This window comes from Kuraishia capsulata, genomic scaffold, assembly GCF_000576695.1.
Source record: "Kuraishia capsulata CBS 1993 genomic scaffold, Kuraishia_capsulata_scaffold_1, whole genome shotgun sequence".
Lineage (NCBI taxonomy): Eukaryota > Fungi > Ascomycota > Pichiomycetes > Pichiales > Pichiaceae > Kuraishia > Kuraishia capsulata.
The window spans coordinates 2,099,968-2,117,086 of record NW_019172950.1 but is presented as its reverse complement, the minus strand read 5'-3'; the positions used below and the strand labels follow the sequence as shown (position 1 = coordinate 2,117,086).

The 17,119-nt window shown below is 47.7% G+C and overlaps 7 protein-coding genes across 7 annotated transcripts; 3 read left to right on the top strand and 4 right to left on the bottom strand.

Moving 5' to 3' along the window:
* Positions 1-92: 92 nt before the first annotated feature.
* Positions 93-1,184, bottom strand: KUCA_T00001147001 (uncharacterized protein; the record flags this gene model as incomplete). Its single annotated transcript, XM_022605755.1, has 1 exon — positions 93-1,184. The coding sequence occupies one exon, from the start codon at positions 1,182-1,184 to the stop codon at positions 93-95; it is 1,092 nt and encodes a 363-aa protein (XP_022457192.1).
* Positions 1,185-2,534: 1,350 nt separating this feature from the next.
* Positions 2,535-8,579, top strand: KUCA_T00001146001 (uncharacterized protein; the record flags this gene model as incomplete). Its single annotated transcript, XM_022605754.1, has 1 exon — positions 2,535-8,579. One exon carries the CDS (start codon positions 2,535-2,537, stop codon positions 8,577-8,579), a length of 6,045 nt encoding a protein of 2,014 aa, XP_022457191.1.
* A 589-nt stretch (positions 8,580-9,168) lies between these two features.
* KUCA_T00001145001 (uncharacterized protein) lies at positions 9,169-10,836 on the top strand (the record flags this gene model as incomplete). Its single annotated transcript, XM_022605753.1, has 1 exon — positions 9,169-10,836. One exon carries the CDS (start codon positions 9,169-9,171, stop codon positions 10,834-10,836), a length of 1,668 nt encoding a protein of 555 aa, XP_022457190.1.
* Positions 10,837-11,092: 256 nt separating this feature from the next.
* On the bottom strand, positions 11,093-12,277 carry KUCA_T00001144001 (uncharacterized protein; the record flags this gene model as incomplete). The annotated part of the gene is made up of 1 exon (XM_022605752.1): positions 11,093-12,277. One exon carries the CDS (start codon positions 12,275-12,277, stop codon positions 11,093-11,095), a length of 1,185 nt encoding a protein of 394 aa, XP_022457189.1.
* Positions 12,278-12,734: 457 nt separating this feature from the next.
* KUCA_T00001143001 (uncharacterized protein) lies at positions 12,735-15,491 on the bottom strand (the record flags this gene model as incomplete). Its single annotated transcript, XM_022605750.1, has 1 exon — positions 12,735-15,491. One exon carries the CDS (start codon positions 15,489-15,491, stop codon positions 12,735-12,737), a length of 2,757 nt encoding a protein of 918 aa, XP_022457188.1.
* Positions 15,492-15,496: 5 nt separating this feature from the next.
* KUCA_T00001142001 (uncharacterized protein) lies at positions 15,497-15,853 on the top strand (the record flags this gene model as incomplete). Its single annotated transcript, XM_022605749.1, has 1 exon — positions 15,497-15,853. The coding sequence occupies one exon, from the start codon at positions 15,497-15,499 to the stop codon at positions 15,851-15,853; it is 357 nt and encodes a 118-aa protein (XP_022457187.1).
* Positions 15,854-15,994: 141 nt separating this feature from the next.
* KUCA_T00001141001 (uncharacterized protein) lies at positions 15,995-16,846 on the bottom strand (the record flags this gene model as incomplete). The annotated part of the gene is made up of 1 exon (XM_022605748.1): positions 15,995-16,846. The coding sequence occupies one exon, from the start codon at positions 16,844-16,846 to the stop codon at positions 15,995-15,997; it is 852 nt and encodes a 283-aa protein (XP_022457186.1).
* Positions 16,847-17,119: the final 273 nt, after the last annotated feature.

The window sequence follows — 17,119 nt, the reverse complement described above, 5'->3', positions numbered from 1 at the left end:
TAAAGGATGGTTATTGAATATCCGCACGACATGGAATCCGCATAAAGGCTTTATTGCCACATTTGACGCATCAATCTCGATCTTGATCACGCTTACTTCTTGTTTTCACCATAAGCCTTGGTCTTGTACTTGCCGTTCAGCAAGATCACGTCTTGAGGTCTGTAGTCATATTTCTTGGTGAAGAACGACTCCAGGATGCTTTGGGTACCCTTAGCATATCTGGCTTGGGCATCTAGTGTTGTTCCAGAGTAATGGGGTGTCATGGCATTACCAGCCCCGTACTTGTTTCTCATGTCTCTCCATGGATGGTCCTTTGGAGCCGGCTGTGGGAACCAAACGTCACCACCATAGCCTCTGAGTTGGCCAGACTTGACGGCATCTGCTACATCCTCAGCAACACAGATGGCACCTCTGGCGGTATTGACCAACCAGGCACCCTTCTTGAACTTGGAAAGCAAAGCCTTGTTAATGAGGCCCTTTGTTCCGGAGTGCAATGGAGCGTTGATAGTGACGATATCAGCTTGGGCAACCAACTCCTCGATGCTCTCAACTCTCCTGGCATTGACAGCCTTCTCAGCTTCTGCTGGTAGGCTCTGGTAGTCGTAGTACAAGAGCTCTTTAGGGTTGAAAGGCACCAGTCTCTCAAGCACTCTGTAGCCGATTCTACCAGCACCAATGGTGGCAACAACCTTTCCTTCAATGTCGTAAGCATCCTTGGCAATAGCGGCAACTTCCCAGTCGTGAGCAATGATCTGTTCGTGAGCTGGAACGAAGTTACGCACCAAAACCAGAATGGTCATGACAACGTGCTCGGCAACGGACACCACGTTGGAGCCGGTCACCTCAAGAACAGAGATGTCCTTGCCCGATTGGTTGATGTAGTCCAAATCAATGTGGTCGGAACCGACACCAGCAACTACAAGCAACTTGAGCTTGGGTGCCTTATCGATTCTCTCCTTCGTAATATACGCTGGATGGAATGGAGTGGTGATGATGATATCAGCATCCGGTAGCTGGCGCTCAAGCTCACTGTCTTCACCCTCCTTGTCGGAAGTGGTCACCAGCGTGTGTCCCTGCTCCTCAAGCCACTTACGGATTCCGAGCTCGTTCTCAGTGGCTCCGTAAAGACGTGGCTCGTCTTTGGCATGTTGGCCGGCATCGTAAAGAACTAGGACGATCTTCATTGTGGTAATGGGTAGCTTTCTTGTAGAGTTTTAGTCTTCAGTAGTGTTGGTTCAAAGTGTTAGTCAAAATGATTGGCAAAACTCTGATGCTAGAATGGCAAATCTGGGGAGACTACCGGGAAATCACGACAGTTTTATACTGTCCCCCGCTCACCAGGACTTCCCCGGCAAAAGCTTTTTTTCGAGAGCCGGAGGGGGTTTGCAAAGGCTATCCTCCCCAAAATTCCCCAGCTTTGCCAGCAAAGGCGTATCGAACAGTGGAGTAAAGGCCCGTTCCCACGGAAGCGTTTGGGCGGGCGAATCCCATTGGCCGAATCAGGCACCAAATGTGGGGTGAAGAATGACGCCAAATAGCCTCCTTGACATGGCAGTGTCGTAGGACTCCGAAACACCCCCGGTAAATGCGTCCAATAGGGGGGTCGTACTAGGCCGGGATTGTCTTTGATTCCCCTGGAAGATTTCTCGGTCCACAGCGGGCATATAGCTTTTACATCACTTCCGTGGTACGGCGGTTGATTTGGCGGTTTGCTGGGCCATGCTGTTCATCTTCAATCCGATTGGTAAAATGAACACTATAATGTAATTGGGTTTGGAATATAGGCACTACTAATTTTTTCAGGCGGGCTTTGGTGATCGCCCGGCCGGACCTTCTGGGCGGAACTACAGCAAGCTCGGATCATCTGTATGAGCGGTTGGATTGGGCGCTTTGGCATTTCCAGCGTTTAATTCGAAATTTCGAGGATTCCAATTGGTGTTTATCCGAAACTGCAGTGTTGAGTTGCTCGTTTACCAACATCTCGGACTCCGTGGTGTTCCGACTTTGCATTACAAATCTGCAATATTCCCTCTTTGCCCGATATTTTGAGAATATCGTCATTGATAGCCTCCTCCTCATCGCGGGATTAATCCACCCCGGATTTCTCCAAGTTCAATACTTCAGCACTCCACCCCCCTCCAGGATTTCTTTACCCGATAAGGGCCTTTGGAGGCACACATTTGCGTGTCCCCAAAATAGGTCTTCATTTTTGAAAGAACAATAAGTCCAAATTTGTAACCCCTAACACCGCCTGGCCATACCTGCACAGTAATACGCCGAAACTTTTTGACAGGTCGTGCACTGGGTGAAACGGTTATCACACATCGCTGTTTATCCTTTGTTATCTAATGCATAGATGTTTGAGCAACGTGAGTAACACGTGAAACGGCCAGAAAACCTGTATTGTTGGTCAAAAGTGTGGGAAATCGCTGTGTGAAAATTTAAACATTAAGGCCATACCGGATAGGCCACCAAAAAGTCCGCATTCTCCGTCACAGCCGACACAGCCGTCGCAGCCATCACGACCACAACTGATGATGGACTCCAAGTCCGAGTTGCTATCTTTTCCGGGGGAGGCCTCGGATTCGATCTCGGAGCCGGCTCAAGCACAGGGATTGAGCGGATTGGTCAACAGCATAAAGATGATGACTAGTGGAGTGGCGCCCGAAGCAGCTACATCCAGTGTCACAGCCATAGCCGCTCCGGTTGCTTCCTCACCACAGAAAGATGGAGAAATACATGATTTACCCAGGAATACTCCAGAAGAGGTGATCAGAGACAAAGAAGATGATGCTATGCAGGATCTGCCAGCGGACTCGAAACCAACTTCGACCATCTTACAGAGCCAAGGAGCCGAGACTAGACCACTAGTCAAGCCGAAACTGGCGACACAGTCACCAAGAGCTCCGAAACCGCGTGCTTCTCCCACCAAGATACTCGTTGACCCTCAAACTAAGCCTTCTTTAGACACTACAAATGCTTCGGTGTACGGGGTAAAGAGCCGAAGGGGCCTTATCAGAAGAGTGCCGAGTATTTCTGGCTCCATGATGAGCTTCCCTGGAGACCCCAATACAAGCATCGGGAGTTTTGGAGCAGCAAGGGGAAGTAACGCCGTGTTTGACTCTGAGTCGATATCGAGTGATTTCACGCTGAACTTTTTGTCAAACCTCTCAGCCAAAAGAGGCACTTCGGGTTTGGGCAAAGAGTACTGGTTAGAAGACTCTTCTGCAGTAAGTTGTGGATCTTGTGAGAAGAACTTCAACACCTTCAGAAGAAGACACCATTGCCGTATTTGTGGCAAGATCTTTTGCGGAAACTGTACTTTGTTCATTCCGGGGGAGAAGTTCAACTACACCGGCAAGATGAGAGTGTGCCATAACTGTCTCAAATTTGCAGACCAATACGACGACGCGGCCGCTTCAAGTGACGAGTCTGTGGCTGATGATACGAACAATAGTATGACCGTTATACGGCCTATAAAGAGTCATGATTCTACTATGAGACCGAGGTCAATGACCCCGTCCCTTCCAGACCAGCTGAGCACGAAGGAGATGTTTCTAAACTCCTCCAGCCAGGCTGGAACTGGTGCTCCGCCAAAACCACCTCCGATGCTCGCTATTCCTGCTACCAGAAAGGGTGAGTCTGTTGAAATTGACGTGGGTGGGCTCCATCGTGGGGGCTCAGTCCACAGCTCGACCAACGGAAGAGTCACACGATCAGGAACCATGTATTCGACCCATCGCCATGGCCAAAATGCTTTCAACGATACCGCGAATCCGAACGGAGGGTTCAACTCTGGCACGAGACACAGAGACGACTCTGGTGCCGGATTCAAGTTCTTCCAGCCATACACATCAACGAGCACCGAGACAAACAGCTCAGGCACCCCCACGCCTGTAAACGACCTGAGAGCGGAAAAATCGCCGTTCTCGACGAACGAAGATGCTATGAGCAATGCAAACTTATCAATGATAGACGATGCTGATGATGATTCCGAGCGGAGCGACGGAGAACAGACCATGGAGGCTTATTCCTCGTTGATGATGGGATCATCATCCAATCTGATGCAGACCGGAAGAAGCTCTTCGAGGATCTTCAGCGGTTCATCTCTTTCAGATCGTCAGGCGAGAACGTACAGGCACAAACACAGGAATACTAATAACTTTCACCGAATGAAGAACAGACGAATGAGCAAGAGCATCTCGCGGGTTCAGAACAATACGATGCAGTTCGACATGAATAATGTCTTCCCTCTTTCCTCTAGTTCGTTCAACTTTGGGGGAGCAGAGGAAGAAGATTCACCGAAGAAACTATTCAAAGCTTCCGAGGAATTCAGATCGGTTGCCGAGGTTCATGCAAAAGGTATTCTTCACCAGTTGTTGGTTGATCGAAACGTGGAGAGGCTGGAAAGATGGCAGAAGGTTCTCATTGAGATTCTGAAACCAATCATCCTGGTTAATCCGGATCTCAGAAACGGCGAGAGCTTTGATATTCCCGAGTATATCAAATTGAAGAGAATACCGGGAGCTTCGATTGAAGACTCCTCCGTTGTGGAGGGTGTTGTTTTTGCCAGTGTTTTGGCTCTTAAGTCCATGCAGAGGAGAATAGTGAGTCCTAGGATTGCCGTTATTACGTTTCCCATAGAGTTTGAAGAAGGTTCAGAGCTGCGACTCACTTCTTTGGATCCTCTCATCAACCAAGAATCGGAGTACCTGAAAAAACTTGTCGGCAGAATTGCCGCTCTAAGACCAGATTTGGTGCTGTCTGCGTCTTCAGTCAATGGCTATGCTCTCGAACTCCTTGCCAAAGCAGGTATTGCGGTTGCCATGAATTTGAAACCACAGGTCATAGAACGAGTAGCTCGGATGACTGAGGCCAATATCGTCACTTCCATTAACAAACTAGCCACTGACCCAAAACTCGGCCAATGTGACATGTTCGAGGAGAAGACGTTTGTTTTCCAGAAGATCAAGAGAACGTATCTGTTTCTGACGGGTTGTGCCCCGGAGAGCGGTTGCACGATTTTGATTAGGGGTGGAGATATGGAACTGCTCAGGCAAGTCAAGGACTGTGCCATTCTGATGCTTTATGTGGTCTTCAACATCAAGCTGGAATCTGCACTTCTTCGCGACGAGTTCTTGATCGTTCCAGAGTATTTGCCCACCACGTCAGAAGTTTCCATATACGAAACTCCCATCAATACCTTCCATGATTTCCAGAACGCATTGGGGACGAGGCTGCTTTCCACGTCTCCCTGGGTGAAATTCCGGGCGCCTTATGTTATTTACAAACTACAGGCTTTGGAGAAGCAGATTGCAGAGAACGAGGAGTGTTTTGCTGATTTCCAGCTTCAGTATAGCCGACTGAAAGAGTTGGATCTAAAACACAGGCAAGACCTCTTGGATGCTCCACAGAATGAAGTTAATACCACCAAGAAACGCCTGATAGATCTCCTCGGAAACTGGCGCATTACAATAGATGTCAGCAAATTGCCGAACGGGCTGGACGATCTACCCAGGATTGTTCAATACACCAGAGACTCAAAGAGTGTCCTACTACATTCAAACTACGCCTCAGTGATGCGGCAGTGGGAACTACTTTGGAATACCCGCAATGCTCAGTTTTTGGACCCCGTTACCCATCAGGCGTTGGTGGTTCTTTACAGCATGGTTTCCACCAAGAACGCTACTCCCTGCATTGGTCCGTTCATCCAAGAGTTGGACTACTACTGGGACACTGACATGTGTTTGGGACAATACATAGAACATGTGTGTCTCCATGCGAATGATATCTGTACAGAGGGGTGTGGTCTCCAGCTGAAGGAACACTATCGGTCATACGTGCACGCTTCTGGCAAAATTGATGTGGTTGTGGAGAGTTCACCGTGCCGTTTGGTCGGCTGGGAACACTGCATTTTAACATGGAGCTATTGCAAGCAATGCAGGACCACAACGCCAGTGGTTCCAATCAGCGACAATTCCTGGAAGTTCTCGTTGGCCAAGTATTTTGAGCTCAGCTTCTGGTCACAGGATATGCATGTAAATGGCCCATGCCCTCACAGTTTTTACAGAGACCATATTCGCTACTTTGGGCTTGAAAATCTGGCTGTGAGAGTCGAATTTTCTACCATTGAGTGTTTGGAACTGGTTCCACCTCGTTTCAAGATCATGTGGAAGCCCGAGATGTTGGCTAAGCTCAAACTGGATAGCTACGAGCAGGTGGAGGCCAAAGCAGCTAAATTCTTTGACAGTGTTCTGGAACGACTTACGAGAGTGAAGGTGGACAGTATGACTGTTGATAAGATGGAAGCTGGACAGAAGAAGATCGAAGAGCTTAAGGAAAAACTTGAAGCTGAACGTGCTGAGATCAGCGCTGTTGCCCGCAATATCTACAACACTACAGAGGTTGATAAGCATCTTCAGATGAATTCAGTGATCAGGTCTGTTCAGGAGCTTTCCGTTGAGTGGGACCAGATTTTCCAAGCATTTATTGTGGATTTCCTACCTACTGAGAAAGATATCACGAGAATCACTGCTTTCCAACTTCGCAAGTTCTTTGCAGATAATAAGGATGACATGGAAGAAGAGAAGGATGAGAAGCCGAAGATGGAGGATACTGATGAGAAATGGACTGAGAACAAGCTAGAGCTAGAAGGAGAGCAAGATCAAGCGTCAATTTTGAATAGAGATCCTCTCTCAAGGGCCCAAAGAGAAACTATTGGGTCGCCTTCTCAGCCCAAAAAAATGGGGGTTCTAGAAAAGGTGTCTCAAATAGAGGCCAAATCAAAACACGATTCTGACCATTCTCTATCGCAGATTTCCAGCCCTAGTCTTCCAGTTAGTCCCTCAGCGTCACCTACAAAAGCTTTTAGACCTTCTGGAATCAGGCATTTCACCAGTTCAACAGGAACATTACCTACTCTTGGAATCCAACCGGCTTTCAAAATGCCAATTCCGCTGAACACGGAGTTTGAACACGAAATGCTCCGAGGAAGATCTGCCAGTATGGTAGGCAGTAAGACCAGAGACGGGATCAGCAAACTGGGTCTCGAAGCTGAGCCAGGTTTGCCAGGAAAGGTCAAGAAACTGACTGACCAGTTTGAAGAGCTCAATTTCCAAGAACTTTCCAAAGCTTTTGAGATGCAAAGAGAGCTTGACAGACGAAAGATGGACAGGCACAGAAACAGAGCTATGCCTGTTGGAGCATCTAAGCCGCTAGTAAAAGTGTTTGAGAATGTTCAGGATGCTGTCGGTGAAGAAATCAGACCAGCTGGACTCCATCGTCCTTCTGAGGACTCGCCAGAGATGAACGTTCCGAAGACGGCAGAGGAGGCTGTCAAGAAAGATTCTGTCTCTGGGCCAATAGAACAGGAGAAGACGTCGCTGATGAAGACATTGGCACATTTCTGGGCTGATCGGTCTGCTACTTTGTGGAAACCATTGGACTATCCGCTGTTGCCTTCGGAGCACATCTTCGTGGACTCTGATGTCATTGTACGTGAGGACGAACCCAGTTCCCTGATTGCTTTCTGCTTGAGCTCTTCTGACTACGTCTCAAAACTTTCTTTAATGAGAACTCAGCAAGAGGCCAGATCTGCTGAATGTGATTCGGAGGCAGCAACTGCTTCCGAGTCTGGGGAAATCAAGTCTGTTCGCTCTGAAAATTCCAACGAGTCTCGCTGCGAGGCAGAAACCACCATGCTCAAAAAGACGGGAATCCATCTCAAGTATCAGTTCCAGGAAGGAATTTCCACACTTTCGTGCAAAATATTTTTTGCAGAACAGTTTGATGCCTTCCGCAGGCATTGTGGCTGCGATGAGAATTTCATCCAGAGTCTCTCACGTTGTGTCAAGTGGGACTCCACTGGTGGAAAATCAGGCTCTGCTTTTCTGAAAACACTTGATGATCGTTTCATAATAAAGGAACTGAGTTCTGTCGAGCTTGATGCTTTTGTGAGATTTGCACCCAGCTATTTTGAGTACTTTGCGCAGGCTCTCTTCCATGACCTACCTACAGTTCTCGCCAAAATCTTCGGGTTTTATCAAATTCAGATCAAGAATCCAGCCGATGGCCGCAGTTTTACCATGGATGTTCTTATAATGGAGAATCTCTTCTATGACCGCAAAACCTCCCGAATCTTTGATTTGAAGGGTTCCATGCGTAATCGTCATGTTGAACAGACTGGTAAAGAGAATGAGGTGTTGTTGGACGAAAACATGGTCGAGTACATTTACGAGTCGCCCTTGTTTGTACGTGAGCATGCCAAAAAGGTTCTTCGAGCCTCTCTTTGGAATGATACCCTTTTCCTGGCCAAGATGAACGTTATGGACTACTCGCTGGTGATAGGAATCGACGCAGACAATAACGAGCTGGTGGTGGGTATCATTGATTGTATTCGCACATTCACATGGGACAAGAAGCTTGAGAGTTGGGTGAAGGAAAAAGGACTCGTTGGTGGTGGTGGTGCTGGAAAGGAGCCTACCGTTATCACTCCGAAGCAGTATAAGAATCGGTTTAGAGAGGCCATGGAGCGGTACATTCTAATGGTGCCCGGACCATGGTACATCAACACAAGATGAGCCGGGGTGCGGCGCTGTATGACAAAACATTGAATGTTTGATTATTTGATTAGCTTGAATAGAAAAGTTAGAGAGCTTTAACTGAGAATTTCACCCAAAATGACCACTTGCAGTTGTACGGTTGACTACTCTGTGACATGAAAACGGGCTTATCTAGCATAATCTTGCATTGTCACGTGACTACCATAAATTCCCACCCAAAATTGTTTCCTCACATCACGTGCATTCAAGCCCCGCGCGGTGGCTCAGACACGGTGGCCGTGCACTTCCACTTCGGGGGTGGTACACGCTGCACTCAGCCCTCTATCCCCAATATGTGGCCTGTGGTTGTTTTCTTCCTAACCACCTTATTTCTGATTCGTTCGCTCTTGCGGTTTTGCTCATTGATTATCTGAATTGCCGTAATCTGGTTTGGCTCAAAACACGCTTTTCTTCGAGTTATTCTTTTTCTACCACGTCTTTTTGACCGGCTGAATTCTTCTTCGATACGCGTCTATTTATATCTGCTTCCAAGGGTGAAACTTTCGCTTGCTTCACTGATTCACCTACACTCATTGTCCATTGTCAAATCAGGCACTGATTCTATCCAATGGCCTTCGGTATTCACACCGTGGCTTTGGTGACGCAAACTGTTGCATTTGCGTTTTTGTTGATAGCCGTCTTGACGGTACCGGTGACCAAGAGCCTGGCTCTTTCAGAGTACTCAAATTATCGCTATGGAGTCTTTGGATATTGCAAAATCTCAACGGGAAACTGCTCCAAAGCAGCTGCTTCCTACAAGCCGTCTGAAATCGGATCCGGTTCCGATTGGAAGATGAACGACAATGCCCGTGACAAGCTTGCAGAGATCCTGATTGTAACGCCAGTCGCGGCTGGTTTGTGTTTGATTTCAGTGATTACGCTCGCACTGGGTCACATCCGCCGCTGTACCACTGCCGGTGCATATTGGGGGATTGTGGTGATCTCTACGGTGATTGCATTTCTGGCCTCTGCACTTGTATGTATCGTTGTCTTTCTGCTCTTCTGGCCTCATATGAAATGGCCTGGTTGGCTTCTTATTGGTTCAGGAGTCTTGTCGCTTGCGTCAATCGTGTTTGCGTTTTTGGCAATGAAGCTTTCGCCAGATGAGTCCAGCAATGATCTCACCAGCATGGATCCTATGGAGGGCCACAGAATGGATCTTTTGGACAAGTCCTATGACGCCTCTACCTTCACTGGCACTGGCTTCAAAGGGCCGGCGACAGCAAAATCGCTGAATTCTTCAGAGGAGAAAAAGTCTTTGAACGATTTCTCTAATCCATACCAGTCCTCGGGAACTTTCTATAACCAGAGCTCCAGTTCTTTCAACCATTTGAATAAATACGAGACCACAGTTGGTGTTGTCACCGGAACAGCGGTAGCTCCCGCTTCTGCTGCTACTCTGGAAACGAACCCATTTGCTCAAAGACCGACTAATGCCGGTAACTCAGGTCTCAGATTCGACAATCGTGGTTATGATCCAGAGACTAGATCCACCAACTCCAATCCGCTCCAACAACAACCGCGAGTTCCTCTGAATGCAGGATCATCCACTTCGCTTGTATCAGAGCAGCCAAAGGCGTTGATCCCGCAAATAGCGAACCCATACGACACTTACAACGATCCGGATCTTGATCTTGCCGAGGATGTAGATATCGTTGACACTACAAAGCCTACAGTCTCGCCAGACGGTCAGGATATCATTGCAGACGATGAATCTGACTTCACAAGTGTTTCGCAGCGGGCTGTGAACCCGCGCTACTACCAGGCCCCAGCCCCACAACAGCAGCCTCAGCAGCATCCTCCGTTCCAGCAGACTGCGCCCCAGCAAGGATATTCAGCGCAGCAGGTGCCGGTGCCGGTGCCGCAGCAAGGAGCTTTCCCACACAGTGCATCATACTACCCCACTAACTCGCCGGTACTTCAGGGACCTCCTGCTCAGCAAAGACCAGCGTATAACCCATACAATTCGGGCTACAGCTCGGGAATGTCACAACAGAACTACCCAATGATGGCCCCACAGGCAGCTCCAGCCCCTCCAAAGCCCAGAAATACCATTTCAGATTCGCTGCTAAACAACAACCCCGATTTTTCAGTCACAGGCACCCGTGGCAAGAGAAAGTACGGTATTCTAGCCCAAGCCCAAGCCGGTAGAGCTCCAGGTGCTGCTCCAGGTGGAACCAACTATGGAAGGCGTTCATCTGGAAGTGGGTATCCAGCTTATGGAAATCAGTTTTGAAGCTGTGAATTGCCTCGAACTTTGACCAACTTGTTTTCTTTTCTCATCCTCCAACCGGCCCGATCTCAACAAAAAAGGTGTTCTTTTTGTTCTTTCTCTCTGTTTTTATCCGACGCTGTTTTTCTCAAGTTTGAATCGTTCCGTTCCGTGTATTCAGTTCATGCCGCATGTATTTGTTTCGTAATTATTCAACTTACAATTTCCTTGACTCAGAGTAATTGTCGTAGCCTCGCGAGTCGCCATAATCTCCTGAGTCTTACAACAAACCCATAGACGTATCTGTCCCTTCCACCGTATCAGCATTCGGCGACTTCGTGATATCTTCCGGAAGGTCTTCTGGGTTTCCTGAAACCACTGTGGCATCACCATCTGTGGCATCACCATCTGCAACATCCGTATCTGGAGAATTGCTACCGGAGGAAGTTCCACTATTGCCATCATGCACATAATGATCCGTCCGACTTGGACGACTCACCACTACCATCAACAGCAAAAACACTAGCAAACACAGCAACATGATGATCTTGCACTTTGCCGTGTTCTTCTGGTACTTCTCACCCTTCTGCAACTGCTTATCTGCTTCCTTCATATGGACCACTGTGTTCGCCAGATTGTAATCTATTCTGTCCAGAATTGTACCCTGGTCTATCACCATGTTCTCGAGTTCTTTGAAGATCGTCGATACCTCAATCACTCCCTGGGCAATACGGAAAATCTCGCGTTCTCGCTGCTCTATGAATTCATCCGTTATTGTATTCTGGGATCCTTCCTGCTGCTGCTGCTGAAGTTGTTGCTGAGATTGCTTCATAGCCTCTCGCGAATAAGACTCTATTTGGGCAGAAGAGTCTGTCTCCTCCAAGCCAGATGCCTGTGTGGTTGGCAAAGAACCAAAATTTTCGTAATCGTCCTCTTTCAAGAACTTGATGTAGTTGTTCTGAAGACGCCTGAAGTTTTTGGACAACGTCTGTGTCTTCAAAGCAAGATTGCGTTTCATGTTGTCGCACATCATTAGCTCATCGTTCTTCAATTGGCTTCCAAATTGTATTTTGATCATCTCAAAGTTTTTTATGGCAGAATAAGCACGCTGGAAATCGCGTGTGATCCCAAACGTCAAATCATCGATTTTTTGATCTTCTGCAGACGTGTCGTTGAACCCAGGTAAGATGTTCTTCTTATAGAGGTAGCCTAACTCCGAGACCCTCGCCTCAATTCCACTCAAAATCGCTTCAACTTCCATAGACACCTCTGTCAATGAAGGAGGGAGTTGACGCATTTCAATTCCGCCGTTCAATTCATCCAATTCGTCCACCTCGTCGCGATACTCGTTGCCACCAATAAGCCCCCTCTCCTCATCATCTGCTAGGTCGAATCTGCTAGGAGGTGTGCGGTGCGGGTATGTTCTGCGGTATGAGATGTACAAATTGGTTCTATCTCGGAACATTGTGATAGTCTATGAAATTCCAATGGGGTTTCGAATAGGTTGTTACGTCTATCAGAAAGTTCAAAGCGGCTTATGTTAGGACTACGTAGAGCTAGGTGATGATGTTTTAGGTCGTGTGCTTTCAAATATAAATGTGCCCACTCCAATCATTGTTGAAATATCGTCATTCAACTGGAATGAAGGCGGATCAACATATGTGTGCCAAATAAGCTCAAGTGTTGCCTATCCTAATATACCTTTAAATTGGTATATCATGCCATTTAAGACCAATTGGGGCTACGCAAAACCGCTGGAAATTGGCATATCACGTGACCATTTCATTAACACACTACTTGGATATCATACTTGCTTTCCGAAGAATCACGAGGGACCATCCTTTATTATAGGGATTAACGCTTTCAGTCTGTAAATTTAACTATATAATGTCATATCTATGCTCGCACCTTTTCGCTATTAATCACTTATTACCCTCTTTTCGATGCAAAAGATGACTCAAGCTCGCGAAACTGCCTGTCTTCTTGGGCGACGAAAAACTGTGTTTTGAACCAAGAACCGGCCTAAGCTTGGGGTTGGCCGAACTTATTGAACCGGATGTCTTCTGGGATGTCAGTCTTGGTGCCTCTGTGTACCCAATTGGGGTCATACTGGTTGGCGAATGGATGTGAGCTGCTTTTGGAAGAACCATGTTATTCTCGGTAGTTTGGGTACTCGAAAACGTAGTTCTCGAGTCACTTGAAGCCAGTAGCGGCAATCCAGCAGTCGATTCAGTCTCAGAACCGTCTTGTGCTGTCAAGTGTGGAGAGGCAGAAGAACTATGAGAGGTAGAGGCGCTAGCAGACTTCTTAGAGGTTGGCACAACTTTGGTCATAGACATCGACATCGCAAGCACGTTGGAGGTCGATTGGTTTCTAGAAATGGCTGGCGACGAGTTTGAAGACGATCCTCTAGATTTGGCGAGGTCTGCACTGAGAATGTGTGACTCGCGGGTTCTAGAACTTCCCGTTTGCGTTCCAATCAGAGCTCCACGATTAATAGATTGTCTAACTGGAGAAGTCGAGGCGTGTGCGGCGCGATCCTCGTCCAACTGAGTCTGTCTCAGCTTGTGATCGAGATAATCGATGTTGAGTTGCTGTGGGCCTGGTTCATAAGACGGAGTGAGCTCATTAACTGGGTTTGCAGAAGACGACTTGAGCGCCGCGTTGTAGGAGGGAACACGAGAAAGAGTAGTGGTATCCCAGTGAGATGGAGAGTGAGTTCCTGTGCTAGTGTCTCCAAAGTTTGCGGTTGAATTGACGCGCGAGAGATGTTGGACTGGCGAATAGATATTGGGAGACATTAAGGGAGGTGGTAAACTTGCACCAGGAGTGCTTCCCCGCGACATGCTAAAGCCGCCAATCTGGGGCTGAGTCGATTGCTGTTGTTGTGCATGATGGTCACTGGAGGAGCTTCCTCCGTAAGAGAAGTAGTCAACTTCTTGATCGTCGCTGAGACTAAAAGTTGGACGGTTCGGAGTTCTTGCGCTTCTTTCAAGACTGGCAGAAGAACTACCTTCTCTCTGTGAATGAAGTCGTGTTAAATTCTCCAAAAGCTGACTGCTGAACCGGGAAGAATCTGCTGGCGACATGTTGAATTCTCCAACATGAGCAACACCTCTGAGTTTGTGTGCAGCAATAGCCAATGACGCAGAACTGCCGTTTGGCAAAGAAGTCGACAGATTCTCAAGGACTGTTGGAGTCGCAGATCCCGAATTGGTGGGCGAATCCACTGGAGATTGCACTTCGCTCCAAAGTCTGTCGTAGATGTGATCCTGGTAATTTGGAGGAGCCATGAGGTCTTGGGTGTTAACTGCGGAGCCAATATTCTCGGATGATGCGGAAAAATCATGATCCGCAGAAAACAAAATGTCCTCATCTTGGTCAATGGCCACAGTAACGTCTTCCACGTTGACAACCTTTCCAGACTCTTCCTCGACATCATGTTTGGCGACTACTGCCACGAAAGGACTCACAAATAGCGAAACAGGCAGCGTTGCCCTTAGTTCAGAGACGTGACCGTCCGGATTGACCAGGCCAATTCCAAACTTAAGCTTGTGTCTGACTTTTACAAAGTTCTCAACGTCACAATCCTGAGTTTGGACTGCCAAAGAGGGCAAAAGCTGCAGAAATGTGTTTACCTGCCATTTGTCCATAGACAGCGAAATCTCGCCGTTGTTGAAAAACTGTCCATCGATATTGGGCTCAACTTCGGTCCAAATGTCCTTTCCATCGTCATTATTGGTAACTCTTTTGAGAACCTTCTCCTGAACAGTCCTCTCTGCGGTGTGAGAACCAAGAGTTCCACAGTAACTGTAAAGCTCCACAAGTTGAATCTTGACGTTTCCTAATCGAAGGCCTTTGAGCAATGGCACCATCAACAGTTCAATGTTGCATCTTGAGCCAATAGCCGAGGCACGAGTAGGAACGCTGATGGAATAATCCACCTTCTTGGGCCATGTGTTGTCAACAGCAACACTTTCGGAAAGTTCCGGAGCATCGGAAGAAAGCGTTCTCACAACACGGATGTGTTTTGTAGTGAGAAGAGATGGATGAGAACGGTCTCTCTCAATAACTGCCTGCATCTTATACACCAAAGAACATCCTGGTAAACCCTCGATAGACTCTGGAATGGAGCCCTCGAGGATCGTAGAGAATGGGAACTCGTAGTTACCCTTCTGAAGAATATAGCTGTCCGTTTTCGAGCCACCTCCAAGCGAAGAAAGGTTGGCAAACGAAGCCATGCTAGTTGAAGACTTTGAGCGCTTAGCCAGATTGTTCAGCGAAGCCGATGACGAGTTGTTGGAGCGAGAGATTTTGCCGGTAGTCAAACTGGGCATGGTTCCATCGAACATTGAATTTGCGGAACCCCGAAAGTAGTCAGCCAGATTCAGCGGATCCCATTCAAAATCAAACATTCTGCGGTTATATCTCATCGGACGTGACACGATTCCGCGGCTTCCCTGAAATGATTCAGTCCATCGCAACTTCAGGTTTGCATATAGCTTGAGGTTCAATCTCTTGATAGCCATGGGTTCCAGCACAGACAGCACCACCACACCTGACAGCATTGCAGATGGGGCTTCCGAAGGTGGGCCCTTCAGTACCAACACATCGCTATCAAGGGAGGTGATTCTGATGTCGAAGAGGGCAGTCTGGCGCGGTTTCTTATGTTTGGGCATGATGTATGATGGAGGAGGAGGAAAGAGTCAAGAGCTTGACACGGAAAGAAACGAAATCAAAATATGTGCAGCGTATCCAGGAAAAGCGCCAATCTCCTTTCTTCAAATTTGGAGTTTATGTGATCAGCTTCGCAACCCAGGCCTTGTTTGGACGTCTAGCTCTTCTATGGTGTCCCGGAAGACTATGGAAGCAGCAATGGCGGCACAAACAGACGACAGTCACGGGATTCGATACAGAAAGACGCGAGAGTTCGCAAAGAATGCTAATGGAGTTTTTCCGGGGATCTTTCTCTTCCTTTGAGAAAAAGAGATACAAGAAACCGCTGGTATTACGACAGGGTCTTATGACAGGATTGTTCTAGCGACAGGAGACAACAGCTGTAATTTTCCGGAAGTAGTGCATTAAACATGTTATGCGCTTATGTAAGCAGATTCTCCTTCGATCCGGGTCAATTACCCGATTCGGGCTACGGCTGAAGAAGGTGAGGTCATGACGGTCATTTCTACAGTTGATGTTTTCTATGTGTATTTTTGGAGCAACAAGGAAGCTTGTCCAGTAGCGGATGTTCTAGGAGTGCTGCTGTCAACACTCGAATCTCCGGATCAATCTCAAGGCACGCGCGCACCAAATTCTGGGCTTCGTGTTCTGTATCAAAACCGACAATATTGGACTCCAGAAAGGCTGCAAAGTCAGGGTCTGCGCGTCTTGCAGCCTGCCAGGGAAATTTGCCGGCTAGGATGTGGTACAAAATGATGCCAAGACTCCAGATGTCTGTTGGTATCGGAGAGTATGATATCTTGGAGAATGCCTCTGGGGCCTGGAAGGACTCTGAGCCACACATTCCATAGGCCACAGGATTGCACGTGGCAGCTCCAAAGTCGATCAGCTTGATTGTTCCAGTGGCATCGACTGCGACGTTGTCAAACTTGAGATCACGGTGTGCCACGCCGCATGAGTGCAGATAAGCAACTCCTTCCAAGATCTGGCTCCAGTAACACAACAGATCGTCCTGAGGAGTTGATTTCTGCATTATCAAATCATGAAATGCCAAAGGGTAAAATTCCATGGCCAAGTAGACTTTCCGTCGCCGAGGAAGTGATACCACACATTCCACCACCCTGAGGATATTGGGGTGATCGAGCTTTTGCAGAAGTGTGTATTCAGCAGTCACACGTGACTCATATTCATTTCCAGACTCGTAGCTTTCGCGGTCGTCAAATATCTTGATGGCAACGTATTTATCGCGAGCTTGGTATAAGTCAACTGTTCCACCGATCCCTGCACCGATTGTCTTCACTTTTGTGCCATATCGTGATTTTAAGTGCGCCCGCGCTCTCACAGAGTGAATTACCATGCAAAATGAACAATACAAAGAACAAAAATATCAAATTCAACAAAATGTTCTCTCACTGGAGCTTGATAACAGAGGCTGAAAAATAGACAATGATGAACCCGTCCTTATCATTTGTCGTGTACCCACCAGATGTGCCCGGCTAAATTTCCGATCATCTTCTCTTCCTCGATGCGATTACAGAGCCACACGGTCAATTGGCTTCAGATGTGGGAGGCGAAGTAAGGAGTTGCAACGGCATTGAGCTACCGATTAGGTCATAGATGGCGGCGAATA